This window comes from Diplotaxodon limnothrissa, linkage group LG1, assembly GCF_057381915.1.
Source record: "Diplotaxodon limnothrissa isolate DT_005_m linkage group LG1, D_limnothrissa_male_GT1.1, whole genome shotgun sequence".
Lineage (NCBI taxonomy): Eukaryota > Metazoa > Chordata > Actinopteri > Cichliformes > Cichlidae > Diplotaxodon > Diplotaxodon limnothrissa.
The window spans coordinates 16,796,769-16,813,868 of record NC_140596.1 but is presented as its reverse complement, the minus strand read 5'-3'; the positions used below and the strand labels follow the sequence as shown (position 1 = coordinate 16,813,868).

At 37.5% G+C, this 17,100-nt stretch overlaps 1 protein-coding gene across 2 annotated transcripts in view; it reads right to left on the bottom strand.

Annotated features, from left to right (window-relative positions):
- Positions 1-17,100, bottom strand: part of LOC146639603 (CUB and sushi domain-containing protein 1-like) — a 480,470-nt gene that overhangs the window by 171,812 nt on the left and 291,558 nt on the right. For both annotated transcript variants that reach the window (XM_085353830.1, XM_085353836.1), the window contains exons 6-8: positions 15,851-15,963; positions 14,870-14,947; positions 6,078-6,159 (exon numbers count right to left, since the gene is read on the bottom strand). In XM_085353830.1, coding sequence (XP_085209956.1) covers positions 6,078-6,159; positions 14,870-14,947; positions 15,851-15,963 — 273 coding nt within the window. The remainder of the gene's footprint in view (positions 1-6,077; positions 6,160-14,869; positions 14,948-15,850; positions 15,964-17,100) is intronic.

Genomic DNA, 17,100 nt, shown 5'->3' with positions numbered 1-17,100 from the left:
ATGTACGAATGCTATTCATGGTATAGAAGATGAGGTGGCTGTTAGATCCTTGACAAATAGGGCATCATCATTCTAGATCAGTGGTCGGGCTCTGTAACTCCTCTCTTCCTGTAAGATGCTTTTGTAACTGTATTGTAACATGTTTTTCCTCTGTCATCTGCTCTCTTTTGCTTCTCTGTTCTCAGCTTGTCATGTCTTCTCTCTATCCTCTCTCATCATTTGTTCTGATGATTCTTGTTTTCGCATTTTCTCCAACACCCTGCTGTCTAACATGGGAGAGGGACATCGAGCCATCTAAGTGGAAATCTGCATGGTGTCTTGTCTGTAAAGCTTAATGTCTCCTCCCTGCTGACACACACCACAGTCTACCACCTGGCCAAACATTCACAACGTGGAGTTTTGGATGTTCATTGGCTCAGCCCTGTTGTTAAACACTGTAGAGTCGTACAGCCAGGCCAAATCTTTCTGTTTACTGTCTTTGTTACATTGAGTTAGGTCATTCACTTCTGCCACAGCTTTCACCAGTTTTGTGATGCTTTGATGGATATGACTTTTATCCTGACGCTCACTATTTACCTGGAAAAGAACTAAAATCTTCCTCTCATAGTTACATATTGTTTTTCTATTAAACAAAACATCCCAAACCTGCTAAGTGACAGCGATCTTGTACGTCCCCAGAAATTTAAAACCCCATTCTACAGTATGTTCTCCTATTAGCCCTGTTTCACTTCACCAAACCACAATTCAGTTCCACCTCATGTAGCTCAGTGCTTAATGATGATTAGATAAAAACACCAAAGACATCCTTGCCAACAAGCATGCACACACTTGCACATAAATGCTTAGACACACTCACACAGAAGGAGGTAATGCTATTTCACTAATTCAAACAACTCCATTAATGGCAAGAGAGTTAGTGAAGTCATACTATCTACCAGCAAAGAAGACCAGCAGGAATCAGAGATTAAAAGATGATTATCGTTTACATTTTTTGGCCTGAAAATAGTTTCAGAAAATGGTGAAAATTGAGCACGTTACATTTCACCTGCCACTGATGGTAAGTGGATGAGTCCCAGGGAGAGATCATAATTTTATAATAGCTCACTCCTGATTAAACGGAATAATTTGTCCCTTTGTACTGATTAGTGTAGGTGACTGACACCATTGAGTGAATAATTTAAAAATCCTCGTATCCACTGAGTCCTTGTTTACCGGCCAAGACTTGAAACTTTCCTTGCCAGTGTGTCCTAGAAGTGGGGCACGCAGTGCAAGCAAGCTCGGAGCTTGTCGCAGGGCTGCTGTGCAGTACAATCTAACGACATCTAAAAAGACTACATCAAATGCAGTCACACTGACAGGATGGATAGTGATTTTTTCTAGGATTTCTAGGTAAGTTGATCAACAACCCACAAGACCAAAGTGAAATTTTTGCAAATGTAAATCAGATTGGGATAAAAAAATGTCCAAACACAGCATATTTAGGCGGCTTGACCTAGACACTTGCATAGAAAGCCGCACCCCCATCATTGTCTCTGACGCATGGTTCAGGTCACAGCGAAATGTAAACTCTTATTAATATGTCAGGATCATTCACTTCAGAGCAGATTATTTTCAAGGACCTCTGCGAATTCTGTGTTTGTTATCAGACTAGAGAAACGTTTAATAATTGTGCACAGAGACCTTTAAAAGAAGTTTGCCAAACTCAAATGACACCCTTATGTCCTTTTTGCTCAAAGTGGTTTTTGTCTAACTACTCCAACATAAATGCCTCATCGATTGAGTGTTTATGCGATGGTTTTCCTGCAATAGATTCTCACATGTTCCCCTGACCAATGAGCTTCCCCCTCGTGTTACTCCGTTTGTTCATATAGTCAACAATAGGAAAAGTCAAGGTGGTTTTAAATGTTTCCTATTTCAAGAATCAGTCTGCTCATGGCAGCACTGTAGGTTTGGGAAATGACTTCATCTACATTTCATGCTTACATATGCCTTCAGACTGCAATAACTCTTACACTTATTTAGCTACACCTAAGCTAGCTAAAAGTTATTTCTCATCTATTTTAGATGCATCCTTTTTGTTATCTGTCAATCAATTCTTTACACTTCATTAAATATTAGTCTTGTTCAAAGCTGTTTTGTTTGCTAACATCATTCAACACATATCTGCCAAAAATGTCTGATACGTTGGTAAATGAGTGATTCTGCCTTGTCATTTCACGTTATCGAGCATAAATTCACAGGAAAATCGTTCCAGTGACAATAGAATATCTCAAATAAAAAACATTTTTAGAAACAAAATATTTATCTAGCCGTACATATCAGAGCTATTATTGTTCATTCAATACAAACATATTCTTTACTTCAAAGAAAAACTGAAGAATACTCCACATGTTTACTTCCCCTCCTTACCATTTGTTCTCTATTAGTCCGAGGAACATCTTCAGATCTCTGTCTCTCTCCTGCTCAACAGCCTAACATTTTCTGTATTTAGGGCCATCACTCTTCAGTGCTTTCAAGCTTTCTCCTGCCCACTGTTCTCTCAGTATACTCTCTTTGTTACATTTTGCAGCACTTTCCTGAATCTTCTCTGTGCTGTTACATTATTTACATAATTCCTGCATGCATTAAAGCAACACCTAAGAAGGATGGAAAATTAAAAGCCCAATAATTTTTTAGCAGTTTTGCAATTGTTTAGATTTGTATTTTTTATCCTACTTTACCCCTACTGTACTACTCCTTCATGCCTTTAATTACTCCGATTAGAATAGTCTAAAGCATAGCCTGTATTGTATGAAATAAACTTAATAGAAAACTTGTGCAACTTTCTACAGTATATCTTGCACAAGACTGCTGTTACATGAAAATGTTTTTATAGGACAGAATGTAAGATATGCCATATACAGTATTTTACAATCATATAATTCCTTCATTAAAGCCATAAAGAAATAGTATAGTGGTCATAAAATAGGACAAAAAATTGTCTATTAGGTCAAAAAGGAACTGCAAAGTGTGTCAACATGTGTCCTAACTCTTGGAAAAACTCCAGTATAAATAATACTACAGAAGTAGCTAAACCAGCCTTTAATTGAGCTGAAACCAGGACTACATTTGAACAACAGAGTGAAATGAATGAGGTTTACATTATTTTCTTGAATAAAGGGGCAGCACATTATAAACTAGTGTGATACACATGTATCAAAGGATAGAGCTATATGAGATATGTCTGTTACATTTCTTATATTCCTCAAATGAGAATATAAGGCCAATAGCAAGACATTGAAGAATATGCCTTATAATAACTGACTCATTAGGGTCATTAGGAAATAATAAGGCAGTCTTTCATTATGCTGTTAAATGTAGACGTGTTCATTAATTCACTTTTCTGTAAGGAGACTTGTTTGAATAACATAAGCTGCACTCATGAAATGAGAGAAGCTGAAAAGCCACAGCCATCGTGACATATGTGTGGCATTGCTGATTGCTGAACTTACTGTATTCAAATATAAAGACTGTACTATAAGCCTAAATGGGCGATTGTGGCTCAAAGAGTTGGCAGTTTGTCTTGTAACCGGAAGGCTGCCGGTTTGAGCCCCGGCTCGGACAGTCTCGGTCGTTGTGTCCTTGGGCAAGACACTTCATCTACCGCCTACTGGTGATGGCCAGAGGGGCCGATGGCGCGATATGGCAGCCTCGCTTCTGTCAGTCTGCCCCAGGGCAGCTGTGGCTACAACTGTAGCTGCCTCCACCAGTGTGTGAATGTGAGAGTGAATGAATAGTGGAATTGTAAAGCGCTTTGAGGGCCCGAAAAGCGCTATATAAATCCAATCCATTATTATTATTATTATTATATCTGAGTAACAGCTGAATTTTATGTATTGTGTACATCAGACAAAGGAAATAAAGGTTCATTCAAAATGAGGATGATTTCTATGGCCTTCCTCTCACCTACAAAGCTGTTCCAAACACTGAAGGTTACCAGCTAATGACTGAGGTGAGGGTAAAGACACAGCTGCATGTTCAAAGAGCCTTAAAAAAAAAGTTTAACTTTGCAAGCATTAGCATGAAATACTGGGAATTTCATGCTCCATCTTGCTTATGTATTTACAGATTTTACAAAAAGAATTGAAAACAAAGCTGAAAGAACATTTCAAAATATATATATGTGTGTGTGGAAACAATTCTAATACGTCTATATTCTATCCCTTCAAACACCTATGTCCATATGTTTTTGGATAATAGAGCAATTTTGTAGTTTTCCGCTACAAAAAAAAAAAAAAATTTAAAAAATGCGATCATTGACAGCCTGAAGTCCAAAACCCACGAACAACAACATATTCTGCATTTGAGATGCAATGCAATTTAGATATTCTGTTAGTCCTTTACTCCAGCCACCTTCAGTTTTGTCTTCAGAAACTAAAAATCACCTGTTGGTTTGAGATTAGGTCCCTGACTTGGCAATGGAAGAATATCCAATTTCTTTGCTTCAAGAAACTCTTGGGTTACTCTTGCAGTATGCTTTGGGTCATCATTCATGTGCACTATGAACACTGTCCAACCAGTTTCACAGTATGTGTCTGAATCTGAGCAGAGAGTATAGTCCAATACACTTCAGAATTCGTCCTGTTACTTCTATCAGCAGTCACGTCATCAATAAACACTAATGGCCAGATTCCACTGGCAGCCATAAAATGCCAAAAAACGGAACCATGTTTGATCGATAACGTTGTGTGCTTTGGATGATTTATTTCCTTCTCCACACTTTTATCTTGGTTTCTAAGTCTAATCTGCTATTCAGGTTCTTGATTGTTTGGACCTTGATGTAAACCGAAGGTGATGTGATTAAAAAATATTGACTGTAGACTTTGACACCCACCTCTTTGAAAGCGCTTTGACAGGGCTAAATGTTGTGAGAATGTTTTTCATACAACAGTTCAGCTGTAGAACAAGTTAACCTGGACTCTAATCAATACTTCAGAGAATTATGTCATTGCCCAAAAAGCTATCGGCCCAACTCGCTCTCGAGCTGAACTGCAGTAGGAATATTTGCTGCTAGAGCTGTTTGGTAGTTAGATTCCACAGGCAGAAAACTAATTCTGAATTGATTCTTCTGTCATAGCTTTAAAGTTGATACTGTTATGAACAGTCATGAATTGATTTCACATAAAAGAGGTGATTTAAGTACATGTCCCATACATTTAACATGCTACTTACATCTCTAACACAGAGAGTTCTTGGATTGCCCCCCTTTACTATTGTTTGTGTGTTTGCAAATTTAATGAGATGGGGACATCTGGATTACATCTGAATTTGCAGGATTACATTTTTTGCTAATAATTTGTTTTCCTGTAGGTGACACTTCTTGATGTAGGGGCGGCTGGTGAAGCAAACACTAAACAAAACATCTGTTTGTACAATTTATTGTGTTTTTCCAAGTAGGTTTCAACCCAGTTACATATGGTGCTTTGCATCTAAAAAGCTCATGTTCTAACAACACATCCCCAATGGACATACATTATTTATAATGATGCATAAACCACAAAACACTTCAGTCTCTCGGAAAATGAAGAAGAACTAGATGTTCCTCACACAGTGATCAATTTTGTCAGCCAACTACAACACTATCGCTTGAAGTGAGAGAACAGTACAGAGGAGTCATCAAACCTAGTTAAAGAAGTTTTACTCTCCTTATGTATTGACCATTATCAAACGTGTATGTAGAATAGACAGGTTAAGGAAAAGCAGAGCATGGTAGGCAGAGCTCATTTAGGTTTTTTCATTAAAACTGAGAACTTAACTGGTTTACCACAAGTATTTTGTGGCCAACTGCCAATCTGTTCTGACTTATGAATTAAAATGCTTCAACAACTCAAACCAAGCAGAAAATAAACAAACACTGAGGAAACATTCCTGTACTCACATGTCAGCCAAATGATTTGATGGCTTGTGCCAGGTTAGCTAATGTAATGTATTGCAACAAAACACCTGGGACCTTTCTAGGTCAGTCTGATTTCTGCATGTGAGACAACAACATTTAGACTCAAGAGGTGAGTCTAAAAACAAAATACAGCTTCACTTACTGGAAAGTAGAGCCCATCCTCTTGCCGTTTTCGGGAACTCCAGGATCTGGACAAACATCACCAGCGAGACCACTTTGACCCACTGAAAGAAAGGAAAGAAAGATGGATGCAGTGTCTGGTTTCAGGATATTATTTTACACCCTATCATGGAAATTTAGCAGTTTTAGAGGGCTGCATGCATCCTTTTATGCCAACAGGAAACTTATTAAATTTGCCTTCATACCTCCTTTTGCAGTGAGATGAAAGTGGATTCTGAGTATTTTTCAATATGTGATTATAGTCCAACCACGATGTACAAACAAGATAACTCCAACTGTGAGAACTAACACCTAGCGGTTCTTGAGAATTTTAAAAAAGAGGCATGTGCTCACCTCTTCAAGTTGGAATTTAAAGTCCATCCTTACTTGAAAACCTTTTTTTTGTGTGTTTTTATGTTCTGTGTTAAAAAATAATGCTGTAAAGCCTATGAAATGCAAATCTCAGCTATTCCTGGTTTTGAGGAAGGAATGAGGAAGACAGTTCCAAACAACAGTTTTCTTTCTTTCACTGAAAGACTTCTAATTTTAACTGATGGAATAAACAAAATTCTGGAAATGGACGAGCCTTTATCACTGTTTAGTTTTACACCTTTTATTTATTAAAAAGGAGATCACATAGACTTGCTTTAACTCAGCCAAAGCAGCCAAAAAACTATTTTACCAGACACTGAGGACTTTTCACATTTAACTTTTCAATTTGCATCAGCTCTATGCATTTCCTTAGATGTAAAAGCAGAAACTTGCCATAAGGAGTACTGCAATGTGACCCAGAGGCAGGGTTTTAACCTATGATGTAAGGCAGGTTTGCCTTCATATAAATTATTTTGTGTGCAGTTTAATAGACCTTTCATGGCTGACATTTTGACTTGTCATAGCAGAAAGGCACAGTAAAATATATTTTGTTAACAATAGCTCAGTTCTATCAAGTGTCCTAGTAAACCATGATTGGGAGCCAGCATGCTCAATACCAGGACTCAGACATAAAAGAAAAAACAGGCAGGGAATATAAAACCAACCGATGGCAAAATATCACAGAGTGCTTATTAAAGTCTTAATGCTTAACTGTTAAGAACTTCCCAGTGCTGTGTAATTTCTCCACTCTCCTTTTCATTATCGGGACCACCTTTCTTCCCTCGTGCAAGAATGATCTAAAACTCAGTGTTATGTGTGTAGGCAGATGACTTTCATCAAGGACTCGACCTTTTGGACCATTTATGTTTTCTGATGTTTTGTTTTCTGTTGGGTTTGTGAGAATTTCTTTTTTCAACCACAGTTACAGAATTAATAGTTAGTGAGCTATTTGGTTAGTTTTTGGTCCATATTGACATAATAGCATCACACAGTTGCTGCACATCCATGATGCCAACCATCCGTTCCACCACATCCCAAAGGTGCTCTACTGGGTTGAAATCTGGAGACTGTGAAGGTCATTTGAGTACAGTGAACTCACTGTCATGTTTAATAAAGCAGTTTGAGAAGATTTGAGCCTTGTGACACGGTGCCTGTTACCCTGCTGGAAGCAGCCATTTGATGATGGGCACACCAAAGGGATGGACATCGTCAGCTACAATGAACTTGATACTGATCAGGTAGGCTCAGTTTGTGCAAAGGGATCCAAAGTGTCCCAAGAAAATTCCCCCCACACAATCATATCACCACTAGCCTAAACAGTTAAGGGAATACAGGGTGGATCCATGCTTTTCACCAAATTCTGCTCGTACCATCAGAGAAAATTGTCACATGCCTAAATGCATAAGTTGCAATCTGATTGGCTTTCTCAACTATCTGCAGTAACAAAACAAAACAAAAACAAGATACATGACAAATTTTGTCCAGCTTGTATTTGCGATATTGAATTGGTTTCAGAGTTTGCTCAGAGTGGGAACATCTGCTGCATGGCTAAATCATAATGTAAATGTAAATGAGACCAGACAACATGAAAGAAACCAGTTTAGACCAGCTCTGTCTTAATGGAACTCTGGGGATGAATAATGACGGTGAGCAAAACACAAATAAAAAAGAGATAGGAAATAAGTAAAAGTGCGGGGAAATGAGAGCTCTAAACTGTGTAGTGCGAAGAAAAGCATGTGAGAATAATCTTGCAGGCTTATAAAATATTACCCAGAGAAAGTGAAATATCTGACCTCTGAACACTTCACCCTGTCTTTCTGCCCATCTTTTCCGGTATCTGTCTTACTTGCTTTTATTTCTCTTCCTGTTTTCTGTTTGTATCTGCTCCCGCTCACTCCTCCTTTCCACTTTTGCATTCTCAGCGTGCTCCCTCGGCTTTTTCCCCCCCTCTCACATTAGCTGCAGTTTACAAAGGGATGCCAAAGTTTTGTGCATCCTAGCATAAAAGATGGATGAATGATTTGCTGCATTTGTGTGATTGTGTTTTGTGCGCGATGAGAGGTTGTGAGTGTATAGACTGTTTGTGTGCGATATGATGCAAACAGAACAAGCTGTCTTATTGCTCTGCCGTGGTTTTGATGTTCCGTCCAAAAAAAAATCACCACACAGACACACTCTAAAACGCACTTTCTCTTTCATGATCGCTCACTGCTTTCTCTCTCACTCGTGTTCAAATGGTTTTCATTGGCAAAAAATGAAAAGGTTCATACGGCGGAAACAAATCCAGCTCATGCAAACAACATGAGATTGTTGTAGGAAAAAAAAGGACAAATATCACTGCTGGGCCGATATCAAAAATCCTCACGCTGACTTAATCCAATTTGCACTTAAAAGATCATTCAGCATTTAAACATAACCTTATGACGCACAGTGTAATTTACATATTATCAGTCTCCTCAGCAAACCTTTCATGTATAAAAGTCAACTTTTTATTTAGTATTTCAATAAATAAACTCAATTCAATTAAAAACAACAACAACGAAAAAGGATTTGTTTGCTCATTGGTGCCTGTATACGTTTAGTATTCCTTTACCTCAGTAACTTTCTGCCATTTGAGCCAAAATAAGACACAAGTTACTATTAGTTAATTTTTAGCAGCTGTGGTTACAAGTTACAAGCAAACACTCCAAACCAATCGATTGATACGTTAACAAAGATAACAGTGTTCAGGTTTGATTGACGCTGTCAGGGTTTTTTTTTTTAATTTAACTGAATATAAACGATTGATCTGGTAGTTTGATGGGTGTTACTGATGTTTTGTACAATTCACTCACTTATTTGAAGAAAGGATATTCCAGCACAACACCAGCACAGCTTGATTTATTAAACTGACTTCAATGCAACTGTTGCTTAAACTTAAAAGGAGTGATCATTGATAGTAAAATCAGTATAGCCATGAGTATTTTTACACAAAATATATAGTGAGATCAGTATTTCAACACTTTGAATTAATCTTCTATTGATTAATTCAACTTTGGGCTGTGTTTGTTTTTTGCTTTTTTATAACACTGAACCAATATGACAACAAACTTCACTGTCACATCGCCAATGCTAAAAAGCCTGTAACAGCAGGTGCTGCAATAGTACATTGTACAGAAAATGTAATTTCTCTATGAAAAAAAGGGCCCACCTCCCAGCCCGAAGATTACTGAGGAACCAAAGTGGGTGAACAAACATGAATCTTCCAGGAGTTACAGAACATTTGCTCTGTTGTTATTGTAGTTGCTGTTTATTTATTTAATTTTAGAGTCAGCACGAAACCATTAGCTTTAGTCATTGTGTATGCAACAAGCATAAAGAGATTATGCAGCTACTGCCATCACCACTATACATCACAGCAGCCAGACTGGAGGTGACACCATTTTTTAAAGACAAGAGTGAATCACGAGTCATTAGTTCTGGACATCATAAACTCTAGAACAGACTCATGCAAATGAAATTTTATGGAAAGCCCCCAAAACAATCCATTAAATTTAAATCAATAAAACTGGAGTCTTAAATTTAGGATTACGTGTTGTATTTTTTAACTGTAGAAAACAATAATGTGTACAAACCGGTGGTCTTTGAGTTTGAACGTTACTGACAACACTTTTAAAAACTTTAAAGTTTCGCAAAGTCTTAAAAATAAGCATGAAAGGGACGCAGGGAAGTTGAATACTTTTTTACAGACTTACAGAGCAATCCAAAGAAACAAATAAACACATTCGAAGTGAGAATGCAAAGCAACGAAGCATAGATGTTTAGTTATTAACAAGTAAAAGACAAGAATACAAAAGAAACAGGGCCATAAAGAGAAAAGCAGGAGCAGTGAGAGTGTTAGAGCGTATGCTGGTGTGTGTGTGTGTGCGATCAGCTGATGTGTTTCAGCTAAGAGCTTTTGAGGTGTACTTCAGATGCCTGCAGGATGACGGGAGAAATGTGTGAAGTGTCTATTGTTGATATACTCTCTTGCGCTGCCCTCTTCTTGTTGCCTCTTATCCAATCTGCCCTCTTTTTCTCCTCCACCTTCTCATGTTCACAGGTCAATCAACCCAAGAGCTAAAGTCTACAGCCCTCCGGCCCCACGCTATTACGTTGAGTTCATCAAATTTTCGCATATAAGACGTACAGTATGAGAGTGAACAAACCCATAATTACATAATATTTTTGAAAGCGTGCCTGTGACATTTCCTCCAAACTATTTAGCTGTGGTGTTATGCTATCTGACAAAGTTACATTTTAAGTGGTTGTGTTTCTTTCTTTCGAGTAGTCTGTGGCCCAGCACCATATTGCCCGACAAGCCTAAAGAAAACACTGATTATAAATTACGCTTCCACAATGATCATTCATTACAGTTGTACGTCATTGTCTTGGGAGTAACGCTCCTTAATCACAATCTTTCAGCCTCTCTATAATTATGACACATCCTCAGCAGTAAGCTAATGTTACTGCTGAGAGAGGGCAACTCCGCCATGGGTTGGTCTCAGCGAAATTATTTCGGGTTGCTTTACATACCACTCTGAGTTTGTAGCTGTGTATTTTAATGATCTCATCCTTTAGATTGTGTAAGATTTTTATCAATAGCATGTATGAAAATTATTCATAAACCGACCGTCTGTGAACCTATTTAAATCTGTACTTGTGTGTGTATTAGAATGTGCTTTAATATAAGCTTGAGGCTGTTACAGACAGTTTTTTAGATTATGATTCATAAGCACTCCACTCTCTAGACAGGTAAAACTCATTACCATCAGTCTGGTTCTTTGTAATGATTACATATTGCATAAAGACTGCAGATTCTTCACCACAGAGCTATAATATTACCACTGGGAGTCATTTAGTCTACAGAAGTGTTGTTCAAAGACTAGTTGAGGACCAAACGTGGACCTTGGATTTCCTTTTTTAAAATATTTTAATGGCCCTGGTTGCCAACCTGATGGTCTACACTGGGATAACCTTGCTCAGCCAATGTGAACCCACATCTACTCAGCTTTGGTCCCCATGACAAGCATGTGAGCACGTTTTCAATGAACATGGGCCCAAGGTGAGGTAAATTTCTAATTTATTTCCAGAGCTGCAGAGGCTAAAGGGCTCCCTGGACTACACAGTTAACAGTAATTATCATCACTATGCTTTGGCTCCACATAATGATTATGGATAACGAAGCTAATGTGCTTAAGTGCAATAACAATTTTACAAGTGGGATAGTTACTTTTGAATCTTTCAGCATATATAAACCACTGGTGATTACAGTTATTTTACAACATACAGAGAATTTCTCTCCTGCAAAACCAATTTAAAAGGTCAACTTATTTTTTTCTCCAGCAGAGTTTTACTGAGTCTATTTCTTGGGGTAATACATACAAAACATAACACTATATGTCACCATGCATTATAAAAGATTTACATTTGGAAAGAAATTTACCTCATAACAAGATATTATGTTTGCCAGCTTCTTGTAACAAGTACCAACCATTACTTTCTGACTTCAGATATTCTTTATATGGAAACAACTTTGGTTATGGTCATGTGTGAGTCTGGACTGTGTGTGTGTACTTTAGTAAATCTAAGTAAAGGTATGTTCTTTACCCAGCGTCATATCATTGAAGACTATAATAAACTGACGTGCCCCAGGAACTCCTTATATAATCATGCACACACTCAAATACGCAGAGTGCAGACCAGTTTAAATATTAATTGCAGCAACACATGGAGAAGCACAAAAGCACATGAGAATTTCCCTTCACACGTGCACATACGTTCACACAAAAAGCGCCACACTAATGTTAATTGCGGCAGTGCATGCTTGGCTGAGCGTGTAAATCGGCAGAATTATTGATGAGGATTCTATTATGAAGTTAAACGCTAAGGGATGGATGAGGTATGAGGCTGGGCTTCTGTGATAATTAAAAGCCCGTGTCACAGAATCGGAATGCTGTTTACGGGGCATCTCCAAGCTGCCAAGACATATGTCTGCCATCAGAGACTGTAGAGATATTTGTCTTATTTACGGCTAAATTTATTGTTTTGCTTCCTTGTGGTCAATATAGTGTTTAACTTTATTTGGTTTCCCATTAGCTGCCACTGAGGTGAAAACTATTTCTCCTTAGGTCCACATAAAAGCAGAAGACTTCCACAGATTATCCCCTTGCTTTCCTAAATAACAAGTGATCTATTCTAATCACTGCATGTCTAATAGTTAGCAGAGACAGTTCTTTTGGGTTTGAGATATCACAAAGCTGAATCGGAGTAAATACTTAATGGTTAAACGCAGCCTCTAGAGAGAAATCTTTTAAACTCTACAACAATTACACATTACTTGCCAGCATTCGAACAAATCATTGGCGTATTAGTAATAAATCATCTTGAAAGTTCCACTGACAAAGCTTTGGGCTTATTTTTTTTTTTTGTCAGAGAACTGGCTGCTTTTATATTTCAAAGAAAAAAACACACCAGTTGTGTTTCATCTCAAAAGGAGACATTTTTTTCTGGCAGGATGCTGCAAACTGGTGCACTGAACAACAAAAATTAAGGTTATTTAAAACTGCACAAATCTACAGTCACTGCTTTGGACTTTTAAGAACAGTATTACTTTGCAGTTCCACCATACGTTCTTAAATATTCTTCCAAGCTATGCCTGGTTGTCCTTTAAACTATTTTAAATGAAACCAGGATTTTATTATTCATGTTTAAAACGGAAAAACTCTGAGGTTGGATAAATACAGTACCTCATGGGCAACAGCAAAAACAGTGATTTTTTTTTTTTTTACTTAAAATAAACATTTTTATCCAGTAAGTCATTCTGGGCTCTGATCTTATTGGGTTTTTTATGTTTTTCTTGGCTTATCTAGCTGCTAGCCTTGCCTTATGGATATATTTATATTCAAGTAGAAAGTCTGGCTTTCATTGTAGCTTTCACCAAAATAAATCCCACTCAGATGATATACAGTGTACTATATGCAAATAATGTGCAGACTATTTGCACTGCAATATGGGAAAATAGTCAAGTGGGGAGCTTAGCAAAAGAAAAAGGGGGCAGAACAGAAATTAAAGAAGCACTTCAGAATTTTTGGTCTTTGCCCTCCTGCTCTGTGAGACGCTTCACTTTCTTTACTGACTTAGAATCTAACAGACAGGCTGTTTCTAGTCTGTGCAATAATGATTTCAGTATCTCTTTCTGGATTCTTGGCTGCACCTCCAGGGGCCATGAATAAGACACAGTGGGAACACTTCCAGTGTTGGCCGAGCAACACCAACGCTTTATTGTGCCCACTTTTGGAAATTTATGTAGTTTAAAAAAGTTAAATGGGTAAAGAGTGCCACTGGAAGCAAGAGTGGCAGTCAGCAGGAAGTAAATCACTGTGCTACACTGAAGTTTGCTCTTCCTGACACCTTACTAAAAACGTATAAATAATCAGAAAGCACACACAAAATACTGGTGCGATACTGGTGTGGGAATCTAACACAAGGATATGGGTGCTAAGCAACAAAACATATTTGGTTATAATCTTTCACATCAAGTAAAGACTCATGAAAAGTACAAATGATGAAAAAATAGTTTTTGTAGCAGCAGTTTTTTCCTTACTTTTACAATACCACAGACTTAATTGTTCTCTGTTGTGTAACTGTCTCTTATTTTTGCATATATTCCCCTTGTTTTGTATATATTTCTCCTGTTTGTTATTTCCTGCTGTTTACACTTTATATATGTCATTCTGGCACAGTTTGGTCGCAGCTTTGTTGTACATGTACAATGACAATAAAGAGCTATTCTATTCTGATCTATTCTATTCGCTGGCTCTCTGGAGGGTCTGATCTCTAGTTTAGGAACTAGCAGACTAAACCTGTCAGACTTAGACAATGCTACTTTTGCATTAATGTATCACTAATAAATATGTAATAGATGGGAACTAATGGAAACTATAATACTATATAGTCAAATTAAATCAATCCACTGTTTTTTATTTAGATATATTTAAAACTTGTGTTTTTATTTATTTGTTTATTTTTGCTTCTAATATTCTGATACTAGTACTCAAAAAAGTACTAAGAAAGGATTAAGTAACCTGCTACAAGAAACAGAAAGAAAAGGAGAGCATGATACCAATTCCTGTCTCCTAGTAAGTCGACCTCATTGAAAAATAGATGAAATCACTTCTCCTGCCACATCAAAGATGGATGCATCCCCTGTGTCCTTGCATATATACAACATTTCTGTGTGTGTGTGTGTGTGTGTGTGTGTGTGTGTGTGTGTGTGTGTGTTTAAATATGTTTGACCAAATGTGTAATGCAATGCCATCTAAACAACGTGGTCACAGCATCTGCATCAGCACACAAAACCACGGCAGATTGTAGGGTACTTACAGACAGCGTTTTTGTGACTGGAGTCTTTGCTGGGCATCATTTTTACCCCTCTAGACTTCAGCTCGATTGCTTTCTTCACTGTGGGAAGGAAATTAGCAGTTATTCATTTAATTATACATCACATTTTTTAAAGATTTAATTGTTTGTCTTTTTTGCATAACACTAATTATTTTAGGGGGTTGCCATTTGGTGCACCTATGCGTGCAATCCAAGAAATGCTTCTCACCCCCTTGCACTTACAAATCCACAACAAATTTATAATTAGAACAGGAAACAGCAAAAGAAACTGAAGGAAACAGAAAAGTGAGGACAAAGGGGAAAAGGGGGGCAGCAAAAGAGATGAGCAGCATTAAAATTTATTCAATCTATTTTATCCTAAGTGGCAGCACTGCCGAGAATAACAGGAAAATCTGTGCTACAACTAAACTGCATTCCACTGAGAAACAGAGATGGCATAAAAAGCACATCTCTCTCCCGATCCCTCTCGCTCACGCAGACACACACAGGCACAGGAAATAGTAGACGCACCAATGACTTGAGAAAAGAAAAATAGCTGAGGAAGACAGAGACAGCGACAAAACAGATGAAGACAAGTCAGGAAGCAAGATATGCAGGAAGACAGACCAGTCTTGGATCACTGTGCTTTGTGTTGGGAGCAGCCAATTAAATCTGATCCATCATATGGAAACTGAAATTCACCTTAATATACTCATTAAGCAACATAACTGATCAGTCAGGCAGGAAAATCCCATCTAGTCCAATGAGTTGATTTAAAGCACTTTTTATAATAATAATAATAATAATAATAATAACAACAACAACTAATGTAACTAATGTGTGGGATCGTTTGTAAATGTGTTCGAAACAGCATAATTTTCAAACACACAGTGATGCATACACACACTACATACAAGTAATTATAAGTATAACACAGTGGTAAAAACTACAGAGACATAAAAGGTGTGTCTGAAAGAGTAATACCTTGATACTGAGCACTGAATCCTTTTCTTCTGTGATTGCTGTCGGAGGTGAAATGTATCCGAACCCAGTTCTTATTTGAAATCACTGGCGAAGGCAGAGTTGTACCAGTCAGCCTGGAAGTAAGCAAACAAGAACTTTATTAAGAACAAAACATAAACTGAACATGATTGATGCAGACAAATACCAAACCTAAGACGTAAGGATATTCTAATATTCATAGCGCTGTGCTCCTTACTGTGTCGTACGACGCTGTGGACAGTACAGCACAACATCACAAGGCAGTCATTTGAAACACAGAGTCCATCTACAGTGAATTTTGCTTTATTTTGTCGATGTGAAATATATTTCTACTTTTCTCTAGTGGCAAGTATAGCAACATGCTGAATATTAGATAGAGGTTTACACCCTCCTTCAGAGATAAATTATGTTTATCACAACAGTCTGTTATAGCAAGAGCAAGAAAAAAATGCACAATGTAATTGTTGGAAGAAAGTGCTGATCTCTAATTACAAATTACCAGCATGATCAGCTACTGTGAAAAATGTAGCAAAATGCCTATTGACAAACAACTGTAAATATGTAAGATATGCAAGGCAGAGCACAGAGGTGCAGAAAAACTACTGGATCTATGTTTCATGTGAAAATATGAAAATGTGCCAGTGTAGAGAGAAGTTTCTAGTGAGTTCAAGGTATAATTTTTGAGTCCCTTTGATTTGTCCTCCATGGTACAAAGGCTGGCTATAATTTAAAGAGGTTTTTGCAAAAAGGCAATTTGTTCCACTGGTTTGGAAATGCAGATGTGGGAAGTGAATGATATTATCCATTCCCATTATGATCAACCCTCACCAAAAGCATAATGTGTGCACTTGTACTGGTCACAGTCCTACTTCAGTGTCTAAGTGGTTTCCATTGAGGGAAGTCCTTGCTGAAAAAAAAAATACATTTGCAAAAAAAAACAAAAAAGCTGTAAAATTTGTTATAAAAATTCATCAGCAAAAAAAATAAGAAAAAGCAACTTTGTTAACTGAAAAACAAGACTTATCTATTTTGTAAAGTTGACTGAATTAGGATATAATGCTTAGTGACTTTGAAAAAAAAGTCCTGATTTCATAAGAGCTGGGCTAGAAACTATCTGAGTTTCACACACAATCACAATAAACACCAAACCCTACAGGGGAAAGTTAAGTAAAAGAGGGGGCTGTTGATAGTAAAGCAGAAGAAAAAAGAAATAACTTCACACATTTTTTAAC